The sequence below is a fragment of the Lagopus muta genome, chromosome 14 (genome assembly GCF_023343835.1).
Source record: "Lagopus muta isolate bLagMut1 chromosome 14, bLagMut1 primary, whole genome shotgun sequence".
Lineage (NCBI taxonomy): Eukaryota > Metazoa > Chordata > Aves > Galliformes > Phasianidae > Lagopus > Lagopus muta.
In genome coordinates, this window is record NC_064446.1 from 13,217,733 (window position 1) to 13,244,874 (window position 27,142).

At 45.5% G+C, this 27,142-nt stretch overlaps 1 protein-coding gene across 4 annotated transcripts; it reads right to left on the reverse strand.

Moving 5' to 3' along the window:
- Positions 1-1,717: 1,717 nt before the first annotated feature.
- CANX (calnexin) lies at positions 1,718-18,454 on the reverse strand. 4 transcript variants are annotated; one of them, XM_048960597.1, is made up of 15 exons: positions 18,101-18,160; positions 11,072-11,257; positions 10,559-10,632; positions 10,025-10,083; positions 9,541-9,682; positions 8,186-8,267; positions 7,207-7,399; positions 6,559-6,748; positions 5,782-5,895; positions 5,182-5,338; positions 4,635-4,850; positions 4,120-4,239; positions 3,903-4,032; positions 3,653-3,747; positions 1,718-3,071 (listed from the first exon to the last, which is right to left on the reverse strand). In XM_048960597.1, exons 2-15 carry the CDS (start codon positions 11,252-11,254, stop codon positions 3,018-3,020), a joined length of 1,809 nt encoding a protein of 602 aa, XP_048816554.1. In that variant the 5' UTR covers positions 11,255-11,257; positions 18,101-18,160; the 3' UTR covers positions 1,718-3,017. The 4 variants fall into 4 exon arrangements, with proteins under 4 accessions (XP_048816554.1, XP_048816553.1, XP_048816555.1 ...); XM_048960596.1 differs by lacking the exon at positions 18,101-18,160 and adding an exon at positions 18,378-18,454 and having other exon boundaries at positions 3,006-3,554; XM_048960598.1 differs by lacking the exon at positions 18,101-18,160 and adding an exon at positions 18,328-18,395 and having other exon boundaries at positions 3,006-3,554.
- Positions 18,455-27,142: the final 8,688 nt, after the last annotated feature.

The following is a 27,142-nucleotide window of genomic DNA, read 5'->3' on the forward strand; positions in this document are numbered from 1 at the left end:
CGCGAAGGGACGCGGCCAAGGCGTAGGAGGAGAGAGCGCCTGGCAGGGGGCGGGCTGCGGCGCGTTTAAAAGGCACGGGAAGAAAAGAGGTGGGGCGAAGACGGCGCAGCCAATCGGGACAGCGGAAGGGGGAAGCATGTGGTGATTGACGGGAGGCGGGGCGCCGCTGATCGGGGGCTCAGGGCGGGCGCGCCAGGATTTCATTCCGAGGGTTGAAACTTCGGCCAATTAACAAGGAAAGCGCCTTCCTGCAACAATTCACCCCACGCCGCTTCTGCAGCATTAAGAACAACCACGGCCCCCCCCCGCGGTACCAGGGCTAGCTTAGACTCACCTCGAGTCCCACAGGAACCCAGTACACGGGATCACGGGAGATAAGAGATGACCTGAAGCACCCAGAAGCCCATCTTGAAGCAGGCGATCCAACTACATTTCAGTGCATCACAGCAACAAGCCAGGATGCATTGCTACGAGCCCCAGCCAGAGCGCCACCTTACTTCCTACTTACATCAACTCTTCTCTGAAAAGCAGTGCTAGGAGAAAAAAACCATTTTAGCATTTGTGTTCTCTATCAGCTATAGAACTACATCCCTTCCCTCAGGGAACCCCTCCCTCAGCCCAGACGAGTTCAGCTTACACAGCTGTCTTTTCCTCCTGTAACAGAGCGATGCTGAGGCTGAACACAGCCGCCCCATGCAGAAGGCAGGGTAAGAAGTGACGTCTGCATTTTCTAGCTGTTTCAGAAAGTCTTAATTTATTGTAGTGATTACTTAAGCATACACTATGGTATAAAAAAAAAAAAAGCCATAGCATGCAGACAGACCTCTTCAGAGATTCAGCAAAGCAAATGTAGACTTACATTTCGCCTTAGTATTATTTTAGAAGCTGACAGCAGATCTCAAGTGCCATTGTGATGCTAGGAAAGGACACGTATGCACATGAATTGTTTGGGAGTTTAAGGCAATTTGCATATTAAGATAAAAACCATTGGATTAGTAGAATTATGTTGTGCTCAAAATGTTAGCTGAATCGAAACCATTTACATACACATCATCTCAACGGACTGAGTCATAAATAGCAGCTGCTCCTTAATAGAAGTACAGTCCTGAGAACAAGCTAATAGCAACGCTTAAGCTATGACATCTCCCATGTCAGAGTATAAGCTATTCTGGCAGTCAGGAGCAATATTTACCCGGTGTTCAACAGGCAAAGGCATTCTAAACATGCAATAGCTCCCAACAGAAGTCTGAAATTACTTCCATTATCTTGCTTACAATAGTTTATTTGCACACTGCTGAAAAAAAATTATCGAGAAATCCTGCTATGCATTTGTGGTCACTAATATTTCAAACACAACAAACGAGGGGTACAACGTAAGGACAGGCAGCAAAAGGTATTTGTACAAAAGAAAAGAAAACCAACAAACAAAAAACCCAAGCCTTTAGTAATTAGACTGTTTGCAAGGTTTGGAGCACCCAACCCCACAGCCCCTGGGAATTATTCCCCATACTACAGCTATGACCAAACACTGGAGTGTTTAAATTCAGTGCAAGAGAAGTAATTTCAGGACATTTAATTTCACTCTAAACAAACAAAAGCTTATCTGTATAGACATCTGAACCCCAACATATTTGGTACAGTGTGATGAAGTCAGTTTCACCCTCAGAGGTATGCTCTTGTAGTGACCACCAGCATTCCACAAGTGTTTGAAACAGTATAATATGTAGACACGACGCTTTAAAAAAAATTTATTCAGCTGGAATTGAAACTCCCTAACATTCACAATATAATTTAGGATGCATTTGTTACATGAAAAGCAGATGAAAGACTTAACAGTTTCACATACCACTTAAGATATTCCACATGCTTCTTTCCCCACCTACAAATACTGACATCTTGGGATTTTTTCCTTATTAAATACTCAGTTCAACTTCTCTATCAATCATTTCTCCCATTCCTATAGGAATACATACAGTGATAACAGTGAGGATATGAGACACTGTCCTATCCAGTGCTTGGACCCTGGAGTAGGCCTAGCCATAAAAATAAAAGAGTTTGACAATGAGCTGAACATGAAGCACTTCCAGCAATTGAGGCAAAGCTGCACTCAGAAAAAGCTGTGTAGTCACAGAGAAAGGAAAGTATCAGTGGCTGAAGAGAGGGGAAAAGGGAGAGCAGTCTAGCACTACCCCTGTGCCCCCCAACAACCTGTTAATTTTACAAAGAGTTGAAGAACTAACAAAATCCATTAACTGTAAGGTCTGCAGGATTAAATGCCACATTAAGACAACCCACTCCAAATCCTACATCATTTGTCAACACTTAATTGGGCTTTAGCCATGCACAGAGGGCATGTTCCATAGACTGACCAACTGACCCCTTCCTCTTCCCTCCCAGCTCCCACCAGGAACAAAGTTTAACTACTGGTTTCCCCCACACATGATCTCCTCTCCCGCCCTTGTTTTTTTCCCCCCTTTGAGGGAAGAGGCATTTTCAAATATACTGAAAACTTTTCTTCAAATAATTACCAAATTTTTTTGGATAGAAAGACATGACAAAGGAGTTTGCACATTTGTAAAAAAAAAAAAAAAAACTAGTTATGAAACTGCATTTTTGTTTTATCATCTAGTATTTAAAGATTCATTGTTATTCTTCACTAATTAACATATTAAATTAAGCCAAGATACGAGACTGGTAAAATTCTACCAATCTACATAAAAACAGAAAAAAAATATTTAAAACCAAAAGTGAAAAGGTTAGTCATGTTACATTCCAAAATCCACAGCCCATTATATTAAATGCATTCTTTCTACAGGAATGATGTTCTTTATAACAGATGGATTGCAAGTATTTTACTGCTAGACACTCCATTACATTGGATAGTGTGACTGGAACCTGTGGATGGTGAAATCTTGAGGTTTGTCCAAGTTTCAATGTAAGGTGTCCAAGGTCCTCTCCCAGAACCATGTTTTGGAAAAAAATTCACACAGATTAAGTTCTTATGATTATTTTTTTTTTCAATCTTTCCTTGGCTTTCTGTTTCTGGGTGATCTATTCACAGTTTCCTCCTCCTGCAAGAAATTGAGGTGTGAAAACATTAAGGCAATCTAACTTTATTCCTAAAAGCCACTTAAAACAAACCTACAAACAACTTCTGCAACTCTACACTACAGTTTGATTTTAAAAGGATCTCTTGCTCTTATTACACCTTCCTTTCCATGCAGGGTAGACAAATCCTTATTTTCATAGTGAATTTATGTTATTTGCTCAAAGTACTGCTGCAGCTGCACAAATCCCTTTAAGTTCAAGGAACACTCCACCCATTTTTAAGTCAGCCATTATGTCAGTGTGGAGCACTTAAAAGGTCACATCCTGACTACACACAAAGCTGAATGAGCCTTTTGCCTCAAGATGATGCATTCCACACAATCCTAGTCTTCCCACAATGCAGGGTCTATGGCAAGTGCCTTCCTTTCACAATGTTCCCTGCTCTGCTGAGGTTGGCCACAGCAATTCCTGTTTTGCGAGGGATTAAATTCTCTGGAGTTCTGACACTGGAAAGGAGCACCATATGAACCAGGTTAGCTAAGCTTGTGGATTTTTTCTTGGTATAGAAAAAGGCTTTCCTCAAAAAAATCAAGTGTTCTCTTACCTCTGATGCACGTTTCCTGTCCTCCCCTTCCTCTTCTTCCTCCTCTTCCTCTTGACTAGCACTTCCTATGTCAGCATCATTTTTCTGCTTCTCCTCTAAAGAAGAGGGGAAAGAAATCTCATTCATTTTCTTGTCATTAAGATTTGCACCTTCAGTTCACCTTTGGCTTGATCTTATGTCTACCCATCTTGCTCTTTTGTTCTTTCAGATTGAGACCTCCATTTATCTCACGATTCACTATTTTGCCTACCTAGCTTCTCCTCACTTGGCACCTCCTCTTCCTCCTTGTCTCCTTTGTCTTTTTCTTCCTCTCTCTCATCACTCATCACATCAGGCTGAGGAGCATCAGTCTTTTTGTACTCCGCAGCACTTGGCTGCTTCTAAAAAATATGTTAGTTGTAAAGTTAAGGCACATTACACTGAATCACTTCTTAAATACTATACTTATTATCAGAGGAAATGCATACCTTCCCAGAGCAGCAGAAAAGGACAACAAGGAACACTGGGAAAGCCACAATGAGGATGTACACTACCCAAAGCCAAGGACGCTCTTCAGCAGCTGCCATCATCTGGCCCACAACACCAGGCTGTAAGATACAAGGAACCATTAAAACCCAGCAAGTCACAGCAGTTAAGTCTGAAACAAATTTTTTCAAATAGGCTTCCTGCAACCCCAATCATGGCATTTAATACTTCAAAAAGTTAAAGTTAACCCAAGTACTTTTTCCATCATTTATAAGTTAAGAATTAGCATACAGTTAGCAGAACTGTCAAAGCAAAAACGTTCCAGAATAGTGAACACTCACTGCCATTAATAGTAAATTACCATATTATAATTACAAATTAAAGGTTCTAATTAGCTTTATGAATCCCCAGCCTTGGTACCTAAAGATACATATTGATCAACACTGATAAAGTCTGGACCAAAATATCAGCAGTGCTGTTTCAGTCAGAAGCACACAATTAAGCCTTCGTTTCTCACCTCTGCAGCACCATCAGCTGCCTTTTTCAGTCCCCATCCATCATTGGCCCAATCATCAGCCACAGCTCTTTCAGTACAGATGATAAAGTTGTCAAAAAAGATATCAGATGTCATTGACCATAGCTCAAGTCCCACAGCACTGAAGGGAGTCATCCTGAAAGGCTCCAAGTCTTCAAAGAAATCTGGGTTTGGGATTTTCCTGGGTTTCCATATCCCCTACGAAAGACAAAAGATATTCAAGCCTTACCTCCAGGTATACAGTTTGCATTTTTAGTTTTCAGTCCATTTCAGCTAGGAAGAACAACTCATTATACCAAATTATAATGTTTGTAGGTGTGACTCTACAGGTTTGGGAAATCAAGTTACAAGAAAGTGTTACAAAAAAGTGAAGCCAAGAAAGCAAGCACTTTGAAACAGTTCACTTGAAAACATAGAAAGATAACAATATTTTTTTAATACTAATGACATCTGCTGAACTTAGAATTATTCTGACTTTTGGAAAAGAAGCACTGCGCTGACCAGAAGTTTACACAATGATAAAACCAACCTGATAGTTCACATTATCAATCATAGGAGGTTTCCATTTGCCCTTGTAGTTTGGATTGTCAATCATTGGTCGCTGCCAGGTTCCACAGCCAGGAGCTGATTCACATTTTGGATTTGCGATCTGAGGTGCCTCCCATTCACCATCCATATCCTCATCCCTGAAAGAGAAACCCAGCCTTCAGGTCCGTCCCCTTAAACAGACTAAAACTTGGAGCATATGCAATTATGGGAAAATTAAAATTCCTACTTTAAAATGGAGATATTGAAACTAAATGTAACAATTCCACAGATAATGACCCTGCAGAAAGAGAAGTATCTCAAGAAGTAGCTTGAAAGCACGGAAGCTCAGTGAAAGCTAGTCCCCAGAATGGTAAAACTGGAAGATGAACATCCCTGACCTGTTCAGCTTGCAATCTGAACAAAACAGTTCACCAGTACACAGATAAATGAGAGAACAAAATTCCTTAGACTAATTCCATCTTCCACTTTTGAAAGATGCCTAAATTGACAACTTTCTTAGCAAACAACAATAAACCAGTTATTCTTGTATTTGTCAAAACCAGAACCCAAGCACCTGTCACATAACACATAGTAAACGTACCAATCTTCGGGCTTCTCAGCATCAGGATCTGCTACGTATTCTGGCTCATCATCCAGCCAGCCCTCTGGTTTCACAGCATTTTCATCTGCTATCTTTGCAGGAGCATCCTCATCCCTTGAAGATGGCATTTAATATATTAACACAATATGCAAAAAAAATTCCCAACCCTCAAGCAAGATTCTGAGACTTTCAGCAAGCCCACTGATTTATCAGCCAGCTTCACTTCTGACACACAACACCATGTTGTAACTTGCAGTCTGTTACCTTGCAGACACCTCAAAGCACAGTCAAGAGCTCCAGCCAATACAGAGTACTTTTTAATGCTAATCTAGAAAGGGCACATTACAGCAAATCCCATATCCCCACTGGTCACTGGAAACATGTATTTGAGCTTGCAGTCAAGTCTATGATTCATGGAGCACAGGCTCGAGAACAAAAAAATCAGTACCAGCTTCTGCCCTAGGCTGTCAGGTATTTCAGTCACTTAACTATGCATTACACAAACAACTTACACCTTCATCCTGTCATTTAAGCAAATCAGAGATGAGCACATTGGCTAACATAGATGTTTTCAGTAGTCTTTATCTGTGGGCAGCACAAGAACAGTTATTCCTATAGGACATCAATCCTTTCTACCTTTATTTACTGCACTGCTACTAAACCAACTTGTAACTAAAGGTTTACGCAAGTGTGAGACTCAGAATTCTGTATGTCATTAGAGGACTTTGATAGGCTGAAGTTACCATGCCAAGACCTCCTTCTCTTCCAACACCTTACCAGTCATCTGGTTTAACAGCATCTGGATCCGGGATTTTGGGTCTCTCATCCCAATCCTCAGGCTTCTGATCATTTGGGTCCTCAATCTCTCGGGGTGGGTTCACAGGAGGAGACATATCATTTAGCAAATTCCCACTGTTGACAACCATTTGATCAACCAGAATTTCAAAACTATTATCAGGATTCAAAACTGGAAAGAAAAATAAGTACAGCCATTGCACAGAAGTTAGAAGGTGTGCTTGGAAGTATCACTCATTCCTGCTGTACAATTCAAACTTCATTAATCCCAGCTACCATCTACCTAGCAACTACTTTTAAGAATTAAGAACCTTTCCCATGATGTCTAAATATAACCAGTGACAGGAATACTTATCATACCAAATCACTAACAGCTACTCTGAAATACAGTTCTCCTTTATCTGTTTAGTTCAAGACCTCGTGACTTTTTAAGCGAATCAAAACTTCTCACAAGGAAGCAGCAATCCTTTATGTACTAAGACTAGCTTTTGCATTCATTACTTTCATAAAGTGGCCTTTAGCTGCATGGTATATTCATACAAAGATCTGTTTGTTCATCTGTTCACTGAGTTTTTGACTCAGAAAACAGAAGTAGTTGTTAATGTGAACAGCAGCTAGCAGTCAACATACCCAGTGTGTAAAGGTGTGTCTTCTTATCAGTGAAGTAGGTCTTCAAGTCTGCATCTGGACGCTTCGCATGCTTCTCCTCATATTTGCCAGTCTTTGGGTTTTTGTGCCGGAAGATGAAGTGCAGTTTATAGTCCTCTCCACATTTGTCAGGGCCAAACATGATCGTGTATGGAGTTTTGTCATGGAACTGATCCTTTAAAAACAATGCAAAACTTAATGCTATTAATTTGAAATACAACTTCAGCTAATGCCTACTCAGTGTCTGCAACTCAGTATCAAAGGCAGTGAGGTTCCCAGACTAAAACTTACATCACCATTACAAGCTTCCAGAGAAGACCAGAATTAGCCTACCATCGTTATTTTGCATCTTTCATCTCTACTTTCCAGATGGAAAACAATTGCTGTACAAGTGTTATTAACAAGGTAAGTAAATCATTACACAGTGACAACTATGTATGTTTTAAGCAAATCCCTACACTACAAAAATGACTAGAAAGTCACTAACAGAAACATCAGATACTATTAGCCAGTCCAGTGAATTTCTTTCACATAAAGAATAAGCAGCATTAAAAGTGGAGCTGAGGTGTATTTCATTTATACACAATCTGCTATATATTTCAGACTTAACTAAATATAATAACTGCAAGTCTATTTGTTCTGTTTAATGGTATCTTGAGATTCTATGCATACATGAAACTGGCCAGATAGCCAAGTAGTGTTCTGGGCACGTAGTGAAGTTCTACTTGCACCCAAGTTCTGGGTATTACATGTAGTCAAGAGGCCGGAAAACTTCAGTATTTCTCATCTCCAGCTGAAAACACTGGGAAATCAATGAGCACAAAGTACTTTGAAGATCAGGCCTTAAATGTGCCCCACTGCCTTTACCAAAGTGGTTTCTCTAGAAAATAAAAATAAAAATAAAAAAAAAAAAGAAGCTTTGTTGCCTTGTTCCATGGATGACAGCATTAGCAGCACTCACCAGGTTCAATTCAGGTGTTTTTGAAAGCAATTTCACATAGGCCCCGCCACACTCTATTCCATTTTGGAAATTTACTTCATACCTTATTTGGACAGAGAAGTGAAGAACATGTTATACACAAGCAACATTTACCTTCAGAATGCATGACTGATTTTATACTTGAAAATTGCAGAGTAAGACGATATTGGTTTTGTTTGTTTCAAATTAAGAGTGAATATTAAAAACACATGCTGCACTCTAGAGACTAAGCAGATGTTCAGGAGGGCCTGAGAAAAGAAGAGAATTGAAGATTTAAAAGACTTAACCTGACAGAAAAGATGAAAAGAATTGAGCACTAATCTAGAAGATTATGATCCAGAAGTAGAGGGAAGAAAAGGTTTTTCAAGTATGTAAGAGACTGCAACAGAGATTAAGTGGAACCAATTACTTTCCACACAACCACTATGGCAGACAGACAACTCAATTTGCAAGATGACTGAAGCGAGCAGTTGGATCCTAGCAGAACTCCCTTTAGGGCTGTAAGCATACAATAGTATATTTAGAGATGCCAAGGAGTCTGAAAAAGGCAAAGCATGTCTGTCAGGAATAGGCTAAGCATGCTCAAACCTCTCTCAATGCCAGCAGCTGAAGTGAATGACCACTTCAACTTATTTTTAGCCATGCATTGTGAGCCAAAACTAAACAGTAATGCAAAGTAAAGTGACCAAATCATTATCTTGTACAAATATGAACTAGCTCACTGGCTGTTTAAAACTGATAACGCAGGTAATATCCCACAATTCAACTGTTGTCATTGAAAGATTCTTTTCCTGCTTACTAGTCTAACATGCTTGCAAGCAGATTCCTCCACATCACTCATGGCCCAGTAGAGCGAGACAAGTTGCTCATCTTCCTCAGCAGATGCACGAGAACAAAGGAAGGTGGAAACAAGTGCAGCCTTAACCCTCTGCCCACTCCCCCTTCGAAACAGGGGGCACTTCACTGAATAAACACAGTGACAAACATACAGACAAGCTCTTGTCCAAGTGGACATGGACATCTACAATCAACAGTACAGAAATCAGTTGCCTGTTCTGCTGAGTACAAGAAATACAAGTCCAGAGACTAATTACCAACTCTGTTTTTCAGAGACTACTTTTTTTTCCTCAGGCTTCACGGGGGCCACTCTGTTCCTAACTTCCCACTTGAGGAATCCAGATTGCTATTTTGCTCCTACTCAAATTGTATAATGATACGTTACAGTCTATCTTTGTGTCATCTAGACCCCCCACAGCCAACAAAAGCTCAGTTACAAAATGAACCCCAGCCTGCTATCATGTCACCCTTGATAGAACACTAAGTTATCTTTTACTTACTGTATAATAAGGGGCTTGGTATCAAATACAAAAGGCTTTGAAAGCTTGGATGAAATTGCATGATGTTTGGCTCGTGTTACCAATACAAGCCCTTTGTCTCCTGGAAGCTTAGTGTCCTTCATGTCTTGGACTTCCCATTTACCTGGAGGAAAATTAACCAAATATTATCAAAATCCATTTGATACAATCTTTCCTCAGCCCAATCCTAAGCAAGAAAGTCATCACTGACTTTGTGCAGGGTGCCTTCAAGTTAATGGGCTGAACGTCTTCACTAAAAATTATTTTAAAACCTCAAAGTGGAAATTGTATCTGAATCCTACCTGAATCAGGATCGTGCTTTGTATTGTTAACCATGTACACATTCTCCCATTTTTTTAAATGAACGTAATTTCAAGGAGCAAGCAGAACAGACTTATAGCTCTTCTCTGCATAAGGCAAATTGACATCATGAGTATCCATCAGTCAAAATACAGGTAGGACTTACCATCATATTTAGCAATTTCATCATCTGTATCATCTTTTTTGGCTTTGGAAAGGATCCATCTAGAAGACAAGAATCCAACAGTAAGAAACTCACACTTTTTCACCACGCACACAAAAAAAAAACCGGTTCTTAAAATAGCCTTTGCTGTCCTATGACTACACCCCAGTGTCTCAATCCCCTGAGCTCTATCCCAAGCCTGCAAAGTTCTCATCTTTTTCACTCACTGCCTCAGTCTCACTTCTGTAAAGATTCCAATATTTAAGTTTCTAATACCTCATTATGCTCACATTACCTGAAGCAAGTACACAAAGTCAGGTGATAAAGGTTAAAGCATACATAAAATACGACTTCTCTTCCTGTTATTACTAGTACCCAAGCAAAAACTAGTTTATCTCATCACTTCAACAGCCAGGACCACAGTCACTGCTGTAATCCTCCCCACGTGTTGCCTGTTTATTTTCAATAACAGGCACTAGGAACTCCCCCATAACACTTGGATTTTGTCTGTTCAGCCACCCCTCACATTATACTCACCCATCCAGAGTTCCTTTATCAAAGGACTCTACAAAATACACCTCGCCAGTTGGGACTGGTGCTCTGTAAGTAACCTAGGGAAACAGAGAGGCATTTATGTACCCTTCAAGGCACATTCTCTAAAGCAGTACAAGCATATACAGCTCAGATCCTACATCTACACAGTACCTAGAACATTCTGGCAGCATAAATACAGCAATGATGTAAACACTGAGCCACCGTGCTCTCCTCTGCAACAAAAACCTGAAGATTTTATCTAGCTGGAAGCTTCAGCATTAATTCCTGGTAATTACATCAGTTTTCAAATACTCACTGAAGTCTTTGAGGAAGAAGATGCAGGTCAACTAATAGCAAGGAAGCAACTAAGCTTAATCCCAAACCCTACTCTGTGCTAGTGATCTTTAACAGCATCACTATACATTAAGTTTCAGCAAAGTAAAGGTAACTCTGATCAGGCTGACAGCAGTCAAAACACAAGCAGTAATTGCATTTTAAAGAACACCTATGCCAAACCTTTGGAGCTGGAGGAGGAGTGCTGCTTTCAGGATTTGAATCTTCTACATCCTCAACGCCATCATCCAAGTCATCCTCAATATCAATGACATCATCACCATCATCATCACCCACATCATGCTCCTGGGCAGCAAGAGTCCCAAGAGCTAGCAGTGTCACATACAGCAGCCATTTCATCTCCATTATCTGAATAAATAAGAAATGGAAAGAGGTTAAGCCAGCACACACACGAGCAACATGCAGCTTCTCAGTTGAGAGAACAAGCTTTTCTGGCAACAGGTGAGGCACCAAGTCACACCACTGAAAGAGGTACAAATGTACCTTCTCAGCTCTACTATTTATTGCTTCTGGCTGGTTAAGACAGCTCAGAAAGTGGGAAAGACATACAACTTCAAGGTATTTTTAATACAAAGAGATGCTAGTGCACTGGAGGAGCACATGGACAAGCTCTGCAGATCGTGCTGCAGAAGTGTCAGTATTGTCCTTCCACTGCCACAGCCCACACAAAGAACAGACACACGTCTGCAACACAACTTACACATCTAAGCAATCTGAACAGGAAAATCTACTTGTTGTTTGTGAGGAACTCTAAAGGCAACAGGTTGACACTGGTATTTCTATTCAGTTCCTAAATATTAGCTACCTCTTTCATGCACCTACAAAGCAACCCATCTTCTACCTCAGTCCAGTAGTTTTCTTGATTTCATACACAGGACACCAGTACCTCCATCCATCAGACCCCTTCCCCATGCTTCCTTCTAGACAGACTGCCAACAGTCGCTGATACTACTCAGCAGATGTCTATGAGCAGCTGGATATTGAAGCAGGCCCAGAATTCCCACTGTTCAGCAGTTAGTTTTATCTCTAATTTAACAGGATGATCAAAGCAGAAAAATCGAATACAGAAATCTTATAGAAATAAAACATCACACCAATTAATTCATGGGATGCCCAGCATATCATCCTAACTAAAACATAGCAGACCTTGGCAAACTCAAGCTCAAAAGATCTCTGCAAGTAAAATGATAGATAAAAAGAACGACTCAACCACTGCACCTTTAGGTGGATGTAGAAAGCAAGACTCCTACCACGCTGCTCACCATTTTATCTGCACCAAAGACAGATGGGCAATGCTCACAGCAAGCAGAAAATCTGCTCCTTTCAATTACATTCCAAATATTTTTTTCCACAGAGTTGTAGCTGGATACTGTACTAATTCCTTCTAGAACGAGATTATAAAGCTAAACATTCCCTCCTTCCCATACATTCCTGCCTCAGGCTGCAGTCCCACAAACTTACAAACATAACTCAAGAGGAGTTAATAAGGCCTGTAGGGGCCCAAGTTTGAGCTAGAAAACAAATTTCCTACTTTCCAAAGCATGTTCAGGCAGCTAAAAGCATTTACAGTCTCAGCAGCTTATCAGCACTATCCAGTATACCACAACTCCACTGCATGCTAGATGTACCATTCTTTTATTCTTTAACTTGCTTCTAATGACAGAGGGGATGTTTTATTTCTCCAACTGCAGTTTAGAGACTCGTGTTGAGGTCACGTCCAGTTTGTCACTACAGCAACGTGCAGTCACAGCCTGTTCCCTAACAATAGTGATGGCCTCGAGGATTATGCTCTCAATCCATGCCCACAGCCCTCCCCCACAGCTCAGGCAACTGCACCAAAACAGCTCGAAGCCAAAAGGAATCGGCTCACAGCATGAACAGCTGACACAAACTTTTAGTGTTCCTACATAGAAGCAAAGCCTGTTGTGTTTGGTGTTTTTTTTCATGCACGTGGTACAGTCAGAACGGAGAAGTTACAGACCACACAGAGGCACAGGGATCTTACTGCAAATTGGGCACCACAATACAAAGCCAAAGAACAAAAGCTGTCAAGTAAACATCAGAATCAACAGAGACTGAAATCCTCTTGCATAGACAGCTGCTCTGAGCAGGGCCAGAAGAGGAGAAAAAACAAGAGCCTGAAACATCTGTGAAGAAGCAACTGTTAAAGCTCTGGATGTGCCCTGTGTGACTGAAGGGACTCCGGGTGAGGTGGCACAGGGATGCCCTTCCAAGGTAAGGCTGAGTTTTGTCTTGCCTTACCAAACACATTCCTAGCAGGGCTAGATTTAGTAGAATTTTACTCCAAGTTTTGTAACTACTTTCAAGTTCTATCACGCAGATGGAACCACCACTGCACTGTTTCAGGAGAGTGACGAAAAAGCGCTTCTTAAAAATACAGCAAGGTTAAAAGACAGTGCTTTCCTATTCTGCATGCCTGCTCTCCTCCCAGGCCCGCGCAAAGGATGTCAGCATCTCAGCACATAAGCAATCCCCTTGCTGACCTCACCACCAGCAGTGGAAGTTTGGGTTAAAGATACAGATCAGCCCCCAAACGTTCACAGCAGTACAGACTCCTTGTGGAGTTATTACCTATATTATCATCCCACCCCAACTAGAGCCCTTGAGAAATACTTGTCTGTGGTCAATGGACTTTGGTAAAAGTGCTTCTTGCTTGGCTAAGTGACAAGGCCTCACAGCCTGACACTGCATGCAAGGTTGCTCCAGAAATTCTATCACAGCAGTCAGGTAGAACCAGTCAGGTCCACCAACGGCCCACAAAGCACAGGCAGCAGCTCTTTCGCTCTGCACATCAGTGCTCCTGATGCAACCACAGGGACCCACCCCACAGCCTCCCATTTCCTAGCCAACCCTGCTGAGTTGGAGGCTTGGGGAAACTCATTTCAGGCTGCAAGTACAATCTACTCAAATTTCCCATAGCTTATTTCTTTTAATTAAAAAAGCTAAAATCTCTATGTTTTAGTTAATTCACTTTTCTATCTTTGCTTCTTTATAATGACTGGAAAGCAGTTTTCACAAGCTTATATCCCTCTGAAGGGCATCCTACACAGCTCTCTTCTACGTATGAAATCATTCCCAAATTCTGCCCACGATCCACTCACACGCAGCACAGACTGGGAGCACCTCCAGTGCTGCCACTTGTCAGGTCAGGCTTCCCTGCAACATCTGCAACATTTCACATTAAACTATACAGAATTGTCCTGAGAACACCCAAAGTGAAGCACACGTTTGTGATATTTTAAAGCTACGTCTGTAACAGGCACTGCTACAGAAGAAAGTTTCAACTTCACACAATCCTTGGAGACACAACCAAGATGATGATACTGTAGTAAATCAGGCTACTCCTAAACTGGAGGCAATAGGAGTCATTTTCACACAAGATACTCTGAAAACAAATTTCCAGCGCAGCTTTGAGCCACCAGCAACCACAGGTGTAGGCACACAGCCTAACCTTCAGAAGCACAGCCACCAACTGCACTAAGATCCAATTCCTCCTCTGCAGAAGAGCCCAGCTTCCAATTCTGATGCTCTCCCTGCACTTCTGTTCTTCAGTTTCCACCATACAGCACCTCCCAACGGTGGTGCAATGATCACGCATCTGCCCCGAGCATTTAACAACACAGAAGCCCTTTGTAACAGGTGAGCTCAGGTCTCCCACCCAGAGAGCAACTGCCATTTTCAGTACACCACCATTTCAGGTCAGAGGTAAGAACTTTCTTTCTTAAATAAGGTCTTCAGACACTCCTAGGCATCAGCAGGCAATCCACAGAGAAGGGAAAACCTGCCATTTGCTATCACAGGGCACTGACCAGAAAGCATTGGAACTGCCAATGCCATCACATCACTCATCCTCAGGCAACTTCCACTCCAGAAGCTCGCTGCCACCCCAGCACTGCTCACCAGCTCCTGGCAGAGGGCTGAAACATTTTCCCCTGGAATTTATGGGACCACTGAAAACAGACACCTGGAACTGCACTGCAGAGTTACACTGGTAAAAACTAACCCAAACTGGACATGAAGAGCCAGCATCAGCTGCACTCTTACAATGCAGGACCAAAGGATTGCTGCCTTTGGATTCCAAGGCCTTAAGGAAATCATGCAGCTTCACAGACTTATTTTTCCTATTTCATCGGGCATAAAGTCTAATTTCCTTAATTAGTGGCACCACACTGCAAAGACTTGATCAATACATCAGAGTTCTCACCACAACATGCAGCAGGAAGGACATGGTGGAGAGGGCCCTTGCAGAGGATGTCTAAGTTCCTTGCTGTCACACTTCCAGAATGTACTCTTTATAAAGTAACTTCCCTGACGGTTTAAGCAGAGCCTGCAAAACCAGTTTAATCATCTCCTTGGTTACACATCTATTTGAGTGGTTCATGGAGCCAGTTCTTAACACTGCATATTGCACAAAGTATAACCACAGGTGACTTGCTGCTAGATGTAGTTTAACAAAGTTCTTTCTATTAAAAAAGCCCTGTCAGATAAAACAAGTCTTTCAAAATAAGGTACTGCTGAGCTAAGCACTGAAGGGAAGTGTCTGTATCATGCAAGTTACCGTAACTACCCTTCAGAAACTTAACTGGAAGAGCATTATCAGCTTTTATTTCAGGAGCATCTCAATCAACAGCTGAAACTGACTTGATCCTATATAAGCAAGATTTACTAGCAAAGCCCTGTGCTCAGTACCACACTTTGCTACTGCATTTACAGAGGAAGCACACCTGCAAAAATAAGCACAATGCATCCTCATGCAAGACAAGGGCCATGGAAGAAAGATGTACAGTCACAAGTCAATACATTCAAACAAAACTGCCAGGAGATCAAAAGTACGACAGATATCTGCCTCGTCCTCACCCCCCACCTCTTTCCTTTCAAACTACATTGTCATTATTTCTGAGCAAGACTTGGCTACTCTACAAGGCAGTCCAATAGTTCCTTAAAGTTCAAACCACTGAGGAGTGGAGGAATCTCCCTGACATCTCAAGATCCCTTCACCTTCCACATCCTGCCTCCTCTGCTGTGTCACAGCAGCCGCCTGATGGTGAGCAGGGCAGGCCATTTAAGATGGCTAAAAACCCTTCTGCTACGCTGTTTTAACCTGTCATCAATTCTCCAGTCCAGTACACAAAGGCAGAAGGTGCTGTAGCGGGACAAGTAGCCAAGGATAAAGGAAATTAAGCTGCTAGCAGCAGACTCTCATTAGGCAGACCTGGGAGATCTACACCCCACAGCAAAGCTAGACAGCTAACTTCATTGCCAAACACTGATTTCAGCAACCAGTATCCCACCGCTCCTCTGAGAGGGATATAATAAAGTTATGTTCACATATACAGCAGCTCATACGACGCAGACAAAATTATTCTCCCCTTAAGTGCTTAGTTCTGCAGTCAGACAGACTCCAGTACTGCCCTGCCTTGCTTTCAACAGGCCAGAGTTCTGTGTGTGGGTGGTTTTGTTGGTTCGGTTTTTTTTCTCCCCCTCAAAAAGGAGGGGGTGGGTAGGATACACTGCTACTTCAGGCCTGAGATTAGCCAGACCTGCAGCCCCTACACACAACAGAAAAAGCTGCCCTGGTTGGGCTGCAAGGAGCACAAACCAAGAGACTAGGTGTGAGAGGTGACAGCAAAGCTTGCCATTAATAAGCACTTCAAATACGCCAGTTTCTAAAAATAATGTACAACACTGCAGAAACAGCAAGGGAAAAAACACCATGTACTGTTTGTCAGCACAGAGATCCCTGCAGAACTGGAAGTCCTTGGAGGACAAAGGCAGAACTGCAAGGCTTCCTGGCCATAAAACAGATGGACTGCAAGAGAAATTACGGTAGGTGGGGAGAGATCTGGAGGTGCCTCAAGATCTTTGACATCATGCCTAGAAATCAATTCAGGTTTGCCTTGCTTAGAACTGATTCCAGCAAGAACAGGCTGCCATTTTGTTCATTGCAAGAGGCAGAAAAATGAAAGGCCAGAAAAGGAAATATAAGGAAGGACTAAGTTCAAGTTACAGGGTGCTCTCAGTAAAGCATTTATTCATTTACTTAGGAGGAAGTGCTCCAACACACCGAATGAAAGGGCAATCTAGCAGAAGCTGCAAGTTTTCACGCTGTTCTGCATTAGGTTTCTCTCCTAAGGAAGGCAGCCAACACTAGGAAGCAGTTAGCACCTTACAGCCAACTTGTCAAGTAGTACATAGAAGTATTCTCTCCATTTTATATATATATATATATATATATATATATATATATATATAGTGAAGTGGGAATATTAAGACAAACAAATACCAAGTTTAGTTAAAAAAAAAGGCTACATATTCTGAATAAACCCACATAATGCAATCACACCAACAGCAGGGACGTTTTCACAGCCACTCTCATGCACCTGAAGTGCTTCTGGAGCAACATATTTTCACTTCCATTCAGTCCATATTCTTAACACTGTTATCTCACACGCAACTACAGCTCTATCATCTCCTTGTAACACACGTGGGTTATTTCCACTTACTCGACAAGCATTAAGTAACACTGAATTTCAACAAACATCACGTTCCTGGAGCCCAGACCTCAGGCACCTGACAGACCCCAAACAAGCTCGGGACGTTTTACATGATGCTCTGCAGAAACACCGCAGCGTTAATTAACAGCACAGCATTAATTAATTAACACCACAACGGCTGAAGCCCGGAGCTGTACCGTAACTGCAGCCACCACCGCATGGCAGCTTCCCTTCCAAACGAGATCAGCCGCAGCATTTCTCCTTCCACCGCCTAGAAAGTTCTGAAGCGCAGGACAGCACGTGAAAGTTCCCTCGTGAAAAGCAGAGCAGAGAGGAACGCAGGGCTGCGCGTGCTTCACTTCGATTTTCCATTCAAAAGCACACTGCTCAGAACCCGATCCAGCCCTGCGAGCGTACAGCCCCCCGCCCAGTGCTGAAAGCGGCCCGGCCCCGCACGTCGGGATCCCCGCACAGCGGCTCCGAGCCCCTAGGCCGCACTCCCCACGTCGGGCCCCGCTCTGCCCCGTTCCGGACCCTCCTCGTTCCGTCACACCGGCTCTCCTCCCGTTACAGCGGCATCACACCACGCCCCGTCCCGCCGCCCCCAGCAGTCTGGGTTCCGCCCGGCCCCGCACGGGCCGCGCCGCGCCGCCCGCCCAGAGGCCGCAGAACCTACCAGAAGCCGCTAGGCTCACGGAACGCAGCCGGGCGGCCCCACAGCCCCCGACCGCGATCACCCCTCCCTCGGCGGGTCCAGGACCGCCCCGCTGCCCGCCGGGCCCGCGCTCGAGGCCCGGCGGCCCGGCACCCCGCCGCCGCCCGCCCCGCCGAACCCCGCGCCGCCCCGAAGCCAGACGGCCCGGCGCCGCTCGGCGCAGTGTATGGGCAGGAAGGGGCGCTTACCACGAGCCCCGGCAGCGCCGCAGCCCCCACCCGCCGCCCCCGGCCCTCACCTCCGTCACGTGTCCAGTCGCCCAGCACCACCGCCGCCGCCACCCGCCTATCTACTGCGCGCCAGCCCCGCCCCCCGGCCCACCTCTCTTATGATCTCCCATTGGCAAACGGCGCTCCCGCCCGTTCGCTCCTCTGCCTGTACGGCGTTCCGATTGGCTGATGTCGCCGCCGCTCGAAGCCTCTCCCGCCTCAAAACCCGCCCCAACGGCGCAGCCCTTCGTGGAGCGCTTCTATTGGTTGGTGAGGTTGCAGGAAGTGCGCGGCGATTGGCTGGCCGAGGGGAGGCCGTTGAAACGTGGGCGGGGACGCAGCGGATTTCTCGTTGGTGGGGGCACGGCTGGGGGCTCCGGCCCGGCCCTGTGGCGGGGGTCGGTTCGCTTCGTGCTGTGGGTCGTCGGGAGCTGCTTGTTCAGCTGGGGGCTCTGGTGAAGCCTGCTAAGGGCCTGGACACTGTTATATTAAACAGCACATTCACCTTCATTGCCCCTTGTGTTTCTTTAACCCGTTGGAAAGCGTTTTCAGCCTATTAAGAAAAAATAAGTGCATCTGGTATCTCTTAGTCACGAGTTGGGGTTTTAGGGAAGACAGGGAACGCAGCGCGCCGAGGGGCTGAGGGTGGAACTGGGCTTCAAGGTCTTACGTAATGCTGGGAGTTTTAAGCAATGCCGCGTTTCTGAAATGAGCAAAATAGTCGTGTAAAGGTGAAGGACTCGGCGTCTGTACGGCCAAACCAGTCGAAGAGGGTGGGGGATGCAGAAGTAACAGTCCCTGTGGTGGTGGTGGAAGGAAGAGCTGAGTGTGAGCAGTGCTTGGGGCCCAGGGTGCTGTGATGAGCAGAGCTGCCCCTCAGCAGGGGCAGAGGGGTTTTCTTTGCAAACAAATCTGTTTTGAGTCCATGCAGTGAGTCAGCAGCATAAGTCTCCCCACAGAGAAAATTCCACTGCGTTAGGACAATGCAGGCAGGGCCCGGCGCTCGGAAATAAGGCTCAGCATAAATGAAATAAAACAGCAAATCCCTGCTTGTGCTGAAGTTTGGGATCCAGTGGTCGCAGTTTTCCCCAAAGGCAACAAGCTGGCTCCTATGCCTCGCTGTCAGCTGAGCTGTGCCCAGCCCAAATGCAGGATGAAGAGATAGGCAGGGAAACAGCCTCAAATGACAGGCAGCAGGTGAGATACCAAGTGTCTTAAATTAGAAACAAATACTCCAAAGGGTAACAAAGATGTTTAATTTAGCATGCTCCATCTCCACTCTGGGCAAAATGCAGCTTTGTTCCAAATGCTTTCCAAGTCCCTCTTTTGAAACAGGTTATTACCTCCAGCATAACTTGCAGGATTGCAGAACGCTGTGCTCCAATCACACAAGCTCTGGGAAGTCGATGCACACACACATGCCGGTCACACATGCCTTCCTGCTCTCCTCCACCCTCTCCCAAAAAAGCAGGCATTCCTTCCTTTTACAACTGCTGAATCATGGCACAGGCAGGCAGCCCTGAAGCCCGTTGCTGCCTGTGCTGCTTTGTCATCTGGGGAAAAAAGAGTCAGTTAAAAAGAAATACAAGCTGCTAAAACCATCTCCAGCTCTGTGATTTTTGAGATGTTTGACTTTGGTTAAAATAATACAAAATCCACATAAGACAAATAGATGGTCCAGAAAGAAAGGGGATAAAAGAAAAAAAGAGGACTGAAGGGAACAGAAGGACCATGCACAGAGGTTTAAGTGCTCTGGCAGCCAAGCAGGTGGTATTTTTAGGCCAGGCTATGATGTGCCAGGGCAGGGCAGTGGAAGAAAGAGGGATGGCAGATACCACATTGCATTGTTGAGATTTTCTTTGGTTTTCAATGGTTTTCATTCATGTTTGTTCAGGCATCGAAGCAGATCTGCCAGTTTCCACCAATGAGTGCTTGCAGAGCACGCTGTATTGTTCTCTGATTTTAGAGGTATTTTCTGAAAGGCAGAAAGTGGGCAGTATGGTGAAGCTGGAAAAGCCTGAAGTCTCTCATCCAGAACAGATAGAACTCAGAGGAAAGAGAAGAATTCTCTGTTTATGGGCAGACCACAGCTTTGAGCAACTTTTCTGTCCTGCTGCCAGACAGAGAAACCTGCTGCACTTTCAGCTTTTACTTTCTGATCTTAATTCCCTCTAACCTTGATCTCTGAAGAATTCCTCCTTCCTTAATTCCCTCCTTGCATTTCAAGAATTAGCTGGAGCTCTGCTCAGATCTCTTTCTCCCCTGGAAAGCTGGTAAGAAGTGGGTGGAAAATCAGGCAGGTTGGGGCTGCAGGACAGCAGTGGGACTGCAGATAACAGGCAGTACAGGCAGATGAGCAGCAGGAGAACACTGACTTTTGCTCTTTCAAACTTTGCACTGCAGGGGGGAAGACAAGCTCACATCTCTATGGGGCAATGTCCACGTGCCCTGGTATGCTTTGATGGAAACCATTTCTTTACAATCACATCTCTGGAGACCACTCCTGAGAAGGGGGCAGGGAAAGATACATTGACTTTGTCAAAACAGAGGGGCCCAGGTGTCTGAAGCTAAAAATAAAGGGCTGCCATTTTCAAAGGTAATAGATGTGAACATAAGAAATGTTATGAATTAATTGTAACAAGGCGAGGGGAAGTAGTGAAAGGAAGATGCACCAGAGAGCCAGAAGCAGAGCTCTAGCAGATGGGTGGGAGGAGATGGGGAGGCATAGAATGAAGTGGAAGAAGATAAACAATTCCTCTGGTAGTAAGTGCAGGAGCTAGGAAGTGCCTGTGCAATGGGAACTTTATAGAAAACTCCTGGGACCCACGGGTCAGAATTATGCAAGACAACAGGTGCAAGTTTGGTCTGCACGTAGGTAGCAACCGTGGTTCTGATGGAACTGATGGTTCCCCTGGGTTGTGCACAGGTTTGGTAGCTCCTGTAGGCGCTGCACCGCGCTGCTGAGCACAGTTTGGTCCTGGGTGTGCCCTTTCCCACCCCTTCTTTCAGAGAGCAGATGTAATTTGTTCCCAGGTTGCCTTCAGATGCCCCCAGGTCTGTGCTGTCCCTGAGGGTGTCATACTGGAAGCCTTTTTCTGTGAGCTTGGCTGGGCACGGGCAGCAGAGTTGGAGCTCCGGGGGTTTGGCTGTAGGGTGGGCTGTCAGCTCAGGGCTGATGTTTGTTTGTTTTATTTAGGAGTGGTTGTTTTGCCATCAAAGCTGTTTGCTTATTGGAGAACAAAAATATTTACCATTCTCAACCTCAAACACCTTCAGTTTGACAGTGATTGAACCCAGTTAAAGGAAACCAAAATGCCATCACAGAAAATAAGAAAACTGTTAAATGGTGTTTATTAGCTGGGGAAGTGAGGGGGTAGGAAGCCATTCTTCTCCCACTCAGCCAGGCCTCATGGCCAGGACAGCCCTCAGGACAGCCCTCAGCCTCCAGCTCTGCACAAAGAAGTGGGCACTGAGGGCCAGCCCTGCCCCATGCAGCCCCTTCAGACCCAAGCAGAACCAGTGCTCCAACAGCCACATTCCTGGCATGCCATGCAGGCAGCACAAGGCCACCTCGCACTGCTGGCCTTCCCTAATCCTGCCTCGCTGAGGTCAACAAACAGGGAATTAGCAGCACTTAACTCAGTGACCTCCACAGGGCCACAGCTCTCTTGCTCACAGCACAGCTGGAGCTGCAGGAGGAGAACATCTCCGTCATTTCTGCGGGCCTCTGTCCGTGTCTGACCAAAAAAAACATCACCACCCTTTTAAAGCAGACAGAAACGCAGGTGTGGCTCTCACTGGCATCTGAGCTTCGTGTTTATACAGTCAACTTCCTTGTTGTTTTCACTTAAATCCCACGTGTGGTTTCATGCTGAGCCCATTTCTCTCTGCATTACCGCACGCTTCCTCCTCCTGCTCTGGATGGAGCAGGCACCTCCTGCAAAGCCCAGGTGGTTTGATTTCAGAGGAATTGGTGTGATTGTCCTTTACTGGAACACACACATGGAGGTACACTTGGAACAACTTGTGAAATGGAATCTCTAATGCTTGATTTAATTGCTGATGAAGGTTGGTTTGTGCCAAAGTGCTTCTCCATGAATCACAGCGGCTGAGGTGGGACATGCATTTCGTTCAGCTGTGCCTGCTGTGGAGCCACATGTTCTGGTGCACAGCCTGGGTGGACAGGTGAGCTTGGAACCCTTGAAACCAACATCAGGAGCTGTAAGTCAGCAGTGTGCAGGAGGGACTTCCTGCTGAGAAATAAGGAGCAGCTGGTCCTCCTGCGATCCGAGGCAGAGCACGTGCCCGGAGGGATGGTGACAGCACAGCAACGAGGCACAGTGACTTTGCACCTCCCCAAAATAACAGCGGGCTCCATCGCATTCTCCGAGCTGCAGTTCCTGGTGCAGACGGGACGGCACTCTGAAGACCCGTGGCCGCGCTGGTGCAGCTCGAGCATTGGGACCTGCCCCAGCCTCCTGTCGATGATGTCAGCTCCCTCTCCCATGCCGCTATTACTCAGAAAACAGCTGAGACACCATTTTTTTTTACGGACGAAAATGACAGCGCGGCTCTGTGGCGCTGCCGCCCGCCTCGACGTCCCGAGGGCGGAACCAGGCACAGGGCTGCCGACCTCCGCAGCTCCGCAGCGCCGCCTGGCGGCAGGAATGCAGCCAGCGCTCCATCAGCCGAGCGGCTCCCGGCCCTCCGGCAGCACGGACGCCTCGCACTGACGAGGAGCGTCGCTGGAATTCCCGGATTTTTCCTTACAGAAAGGCTCCACTCTGGGCAAGGAAACGGCAGAGCCCTTCCCCAGGTTTACTGCAGAGGTTGGATCTTGCTACCACTGCTGCTGAGATGAATGGGCAGTGCAAGGAATTGACGTTTCCAAAATGAAAAAGGGTTTTGTAAAGCAGAGCAGGTGAGCAAAGATGGATGCGAGAGCATGGAGACGGCCCAGGTTCTCCTGGTTTGAGGGAGGCGAGATGAGCGTGCCCTGCTCTTGCAGGTGGCACTGCCCTGCCTTCAGCAGGGGGAAATTGTTACCAATCCTACATGCGGCACGGCTGTTCCAACAGCATCCCTGGCAATAGGGTGAGTCACAGGCTTAAGAGCAGCACTGCAGCAGAGCGCACTGAAACAAACAGTGCGGTATTCTCTGTGGGTTTGGAGGACACAGAAGCTTTCTCATGCAGAAAAAACCCGTGAGGTGTGGAGGCAGAGAACTCAGAGAGCTGGCTGTTCTCAGAGCAAACAGAGCTCAGGGAAGGAAAGGCCTCGTTGGGTGTGTTGGTGATAGGGAAATGGTGGGCTGGGGTCTAGAGGTTCTGCTTGGCACAGGAGGGAGGGGAATGGGTAAGGTTACACGAGTGAAACGTGATTACCTTTGCTCTCTCTCTCAGGTCAGATAGCTTGGAGTTAGATCTTATCACCCGAGAGCTGAATTAATCATGGGCTGAGCCTTATAACTGAAAGGAAAAGATCCAGTTGTGAGGGCGTGCTGCTACTCAGCTCGATGGAAACTAAAGAAAGAGGAGGAATGAAAGGTGATGTCTAATTTAATACAGCCTACAATAAGGCTATATTAAAAATATCATCTATGGCTCAGGGAATGGTGCTGTTCTCAGACGGATTCAAAAATACAGAGGTTTGGTTTCCCAACAAGGAGTCAGGTGAGGGCTCCATGCTGGGAGGAGTGGGCTGGCGCTGACCTGCCTGCCTTGCTGCCTTCTTAGAAACTGCACTGTAACAATCCATGCGTGTCAACTATTTTGTTTTTGCATTTTCAGCTTATTCCTTACATTTATTCTGAATATATGCTTTACTCAGCTCTCCTGCTTGGCAAGTATCTGTGAACAGAGTTTGAATCAGTCACTGCCATCCAGAGCTGCTTTTGTTGTCTTGGGGCACTCACATAGAAAATCCAACAGATCCTCCTTTAAGAATGAAGATGCAGATGTGATGCAAGCTCAGCAAAATCCCTGTGATAAATGGAGCCTCTTCCTAATGGCTTACTTATTTTATTGCTGAATCAGTGCCTGCTTTACAGATCTTCACAGAGTTTTAAATATATCTATAATGTACACATATCTGAATAATCTATGTACGTACAGTGAAAAGCAATATGTAATAAAAATCTAGTATACCTGCATACATATGGTTAAGAATCTCTGTATTTAGGGTTAAGAATCACTGGTAGATGAAATGGTGATCATGAGAGCACTTTGGGAGGAGTTTGAATTCATTTTCACTGGAGAAAAAGGACCATTCTGCAGATACCAGCTGACAGCATTAACCTTTGTAAGCACTGAACCTGTTAGAAATGAGAGGAGATTTTTGTTTGTTTTAGTCATAGCCTATGCACAGACCCTGGTAAGTCCTGCACAACAGACAGCACTGTGTGTTCCTGAGTAGCCCCTTCTTCTTCAACAGAAGTTAACTATTACAGACCAGCAGTTTCCTAACAAGACTTCCAAACGGCACTTGAATTAAAGATAACTCTGTAAGGATGTCTGGTTGACACCCATAGTGTTATTCATCCCTCAGAATTCCCTCTCGGAGGGGCTGTCACCATCCAGAAGCCCTCCAGTCGCTCTCAGTGCAGCCCTGCTCTGGGCCTGGCAGCCATCCCAGCAAACAATTACAAGTTTGGGGATGCCAAGAGCACTGAGGTCCTGTTTGGCTGCCTCTGCCCAGGCAACATCCTTATGGGATTGTATCAGCAAATGATGAGCAGGCGTATGGATTGATGTTAATTCTTTTTCAGTGGTACGTAGCTTAGTGAAAGGTCTTTAAAATGGAGTGTGAGAAACTCCACTGCTCTTCTTGAGCAATTGTAGGAAGGTGGGATTGATCTCCCTTAAATCCCTTTTTTTCTATAATCTACTTTTCTTTTTATTTTCTAGTGCTGTTCTTCCTGCTGCCAAGAGCTCAATTGTCACATAGATACTGGAGATCTATTGCCTATTCAGAAAGCAAGGCAAGTTAGTCTTTGGTATTTGCAGAACTATAGCAACAGCCAAAAATGTAAGAGGTGTATTTGGGATGGGAAGACCAAGAGAGTGAACAAAGCAAACAAGCTGTTACAAGTAATCTCTGAAACTGCGTGGGACATAGCAACGTCTGGGATGTCTGCTGGCACTGAAGAAAAGGACTGGATTGTGATGGGAGGCTGTGGTGAGCAGCACCAGAGCTTCCCAGTACAGAGAGCTGAGTTGCTTTGTGCTGTGTCTGGTCCTGCCTTGCCAAGCTGGACCCAGATGAAAGCTGCTTCCATCACAGGGGAGATGAATACCATCTTGCAGACATAGCGAGGATGCACAGGGTGTAATTTTGTCATTGGGAGTTTTTTTCATGTCCTGGCCACCACCAGGACAAAGCTCCTGGGCAGCATCCCAGTTCTGAGCTGTGTGCAGCAGGCAGGTGGCTGCTGAGAAGTGGGATTCCTTAGGTGTGGTGCAGTGGCATTCCGTGTGCTGGTACTGCCCATCCTGCTTGTTGACACTGTGTGCACAAATCACAGGTGTGACATCTGTTTGTTTCCTAAACAACATGTTGAAATTATGATGTCTTGGGAGGGATTTGTATAGCAAAGAGAGCAAGTTTAAATTAAACATTTTTTCCTAGAGTGGCACAGTGGTGTTCATTAGCAGAGGGGAAGTGACACTGGTGGTTCTTTCTTGCAATCAGATCTGCCCACCAAACCCAGCGTGGGCAGCAGCCTATGGCAGAAAGCAGAGCTGCAGAGCTCTGCAGTACACCGCCACTGCCACCCAGCCTGCATATGGCTGGAGGTGAGGGTGTGCAGGAAGGTTTGGTATTTTGCACTGTTTCTGGCTGTTCTATTCTGTTACACACCCTAAAAACAAACCGTGCTGTTTTTAAAGCAGTTCCTGTCCAAGAGTGTGACTGGTCATTGAGGGGAAGCTCCTCACCTTTTGCAAAAGCTCTTGGTGCCCGAAGGCTCGTTATTTGCTTCTCAAATGCCTCTGGGAAGAGCACAGTTTCCTAACTCACAGCCCAGGCTTTCACCCCTCTGTCCTGAAATGCAGCCGCTGTGAGGCAGCACCCTGAGCTGGAGGGCATGATGTGGTGTGTGGGAGCAGCAAGCGCTGGAAGGAAGAGCAGTGCTGGAGCTGGTCCTTGCAGCCCTGCTTTGCAAGGCCAGAGTGGGACAGAAAGACTCATAAGGCACTGCCAATATTATGGTGGGATGTGGACAGCCTGGTGCTGGCACTGAGTGCCTGCCCTGGGCACGTGGTGTGCGCTGCTGCTCGCTGCACTCAGGTCAGCTTGGCTTCAGCCAGGCTTGGCTGAGCAAAGACATCTGAACAAAGCAGTCACAGCTGCTAACCAGAAACTAATTCCCTCTCGGCTCACACCTCACCCTTGTGATGTCTGACTGCTCCCCAGACCCCTGCTAGCAGGCGCAGGAGGTGCCGCACTGTTACCTTCACTGCCTTTCCTGCAGGAAGCAGCTGCCCATCCTGCTCATGCCACATTCCGTGTCCCAGGTCTCCCACAGCCACCTCCGCTGCCCTCAGGCCCCGTCCGTCCCCTCAGTCCCTCACTGACCCCCCTGACCCACACGTACCAGGCAGTGAGCGCTGTGCTCCCTCGCCCTGTAATTCAGAACAAACAAGCCGCCCTGCTTACAGCCTTTGAAGCTATTCCATGTGGCCTGAAGGGAGCCCTGCCACTTTTTTTCCACATCACTATAGGATAATAATAAGTGTGTGTCCCACCACTGGAGGAAATCCTTCCCATCCCTGCTGTCTGCAATATTGCTCCCAGG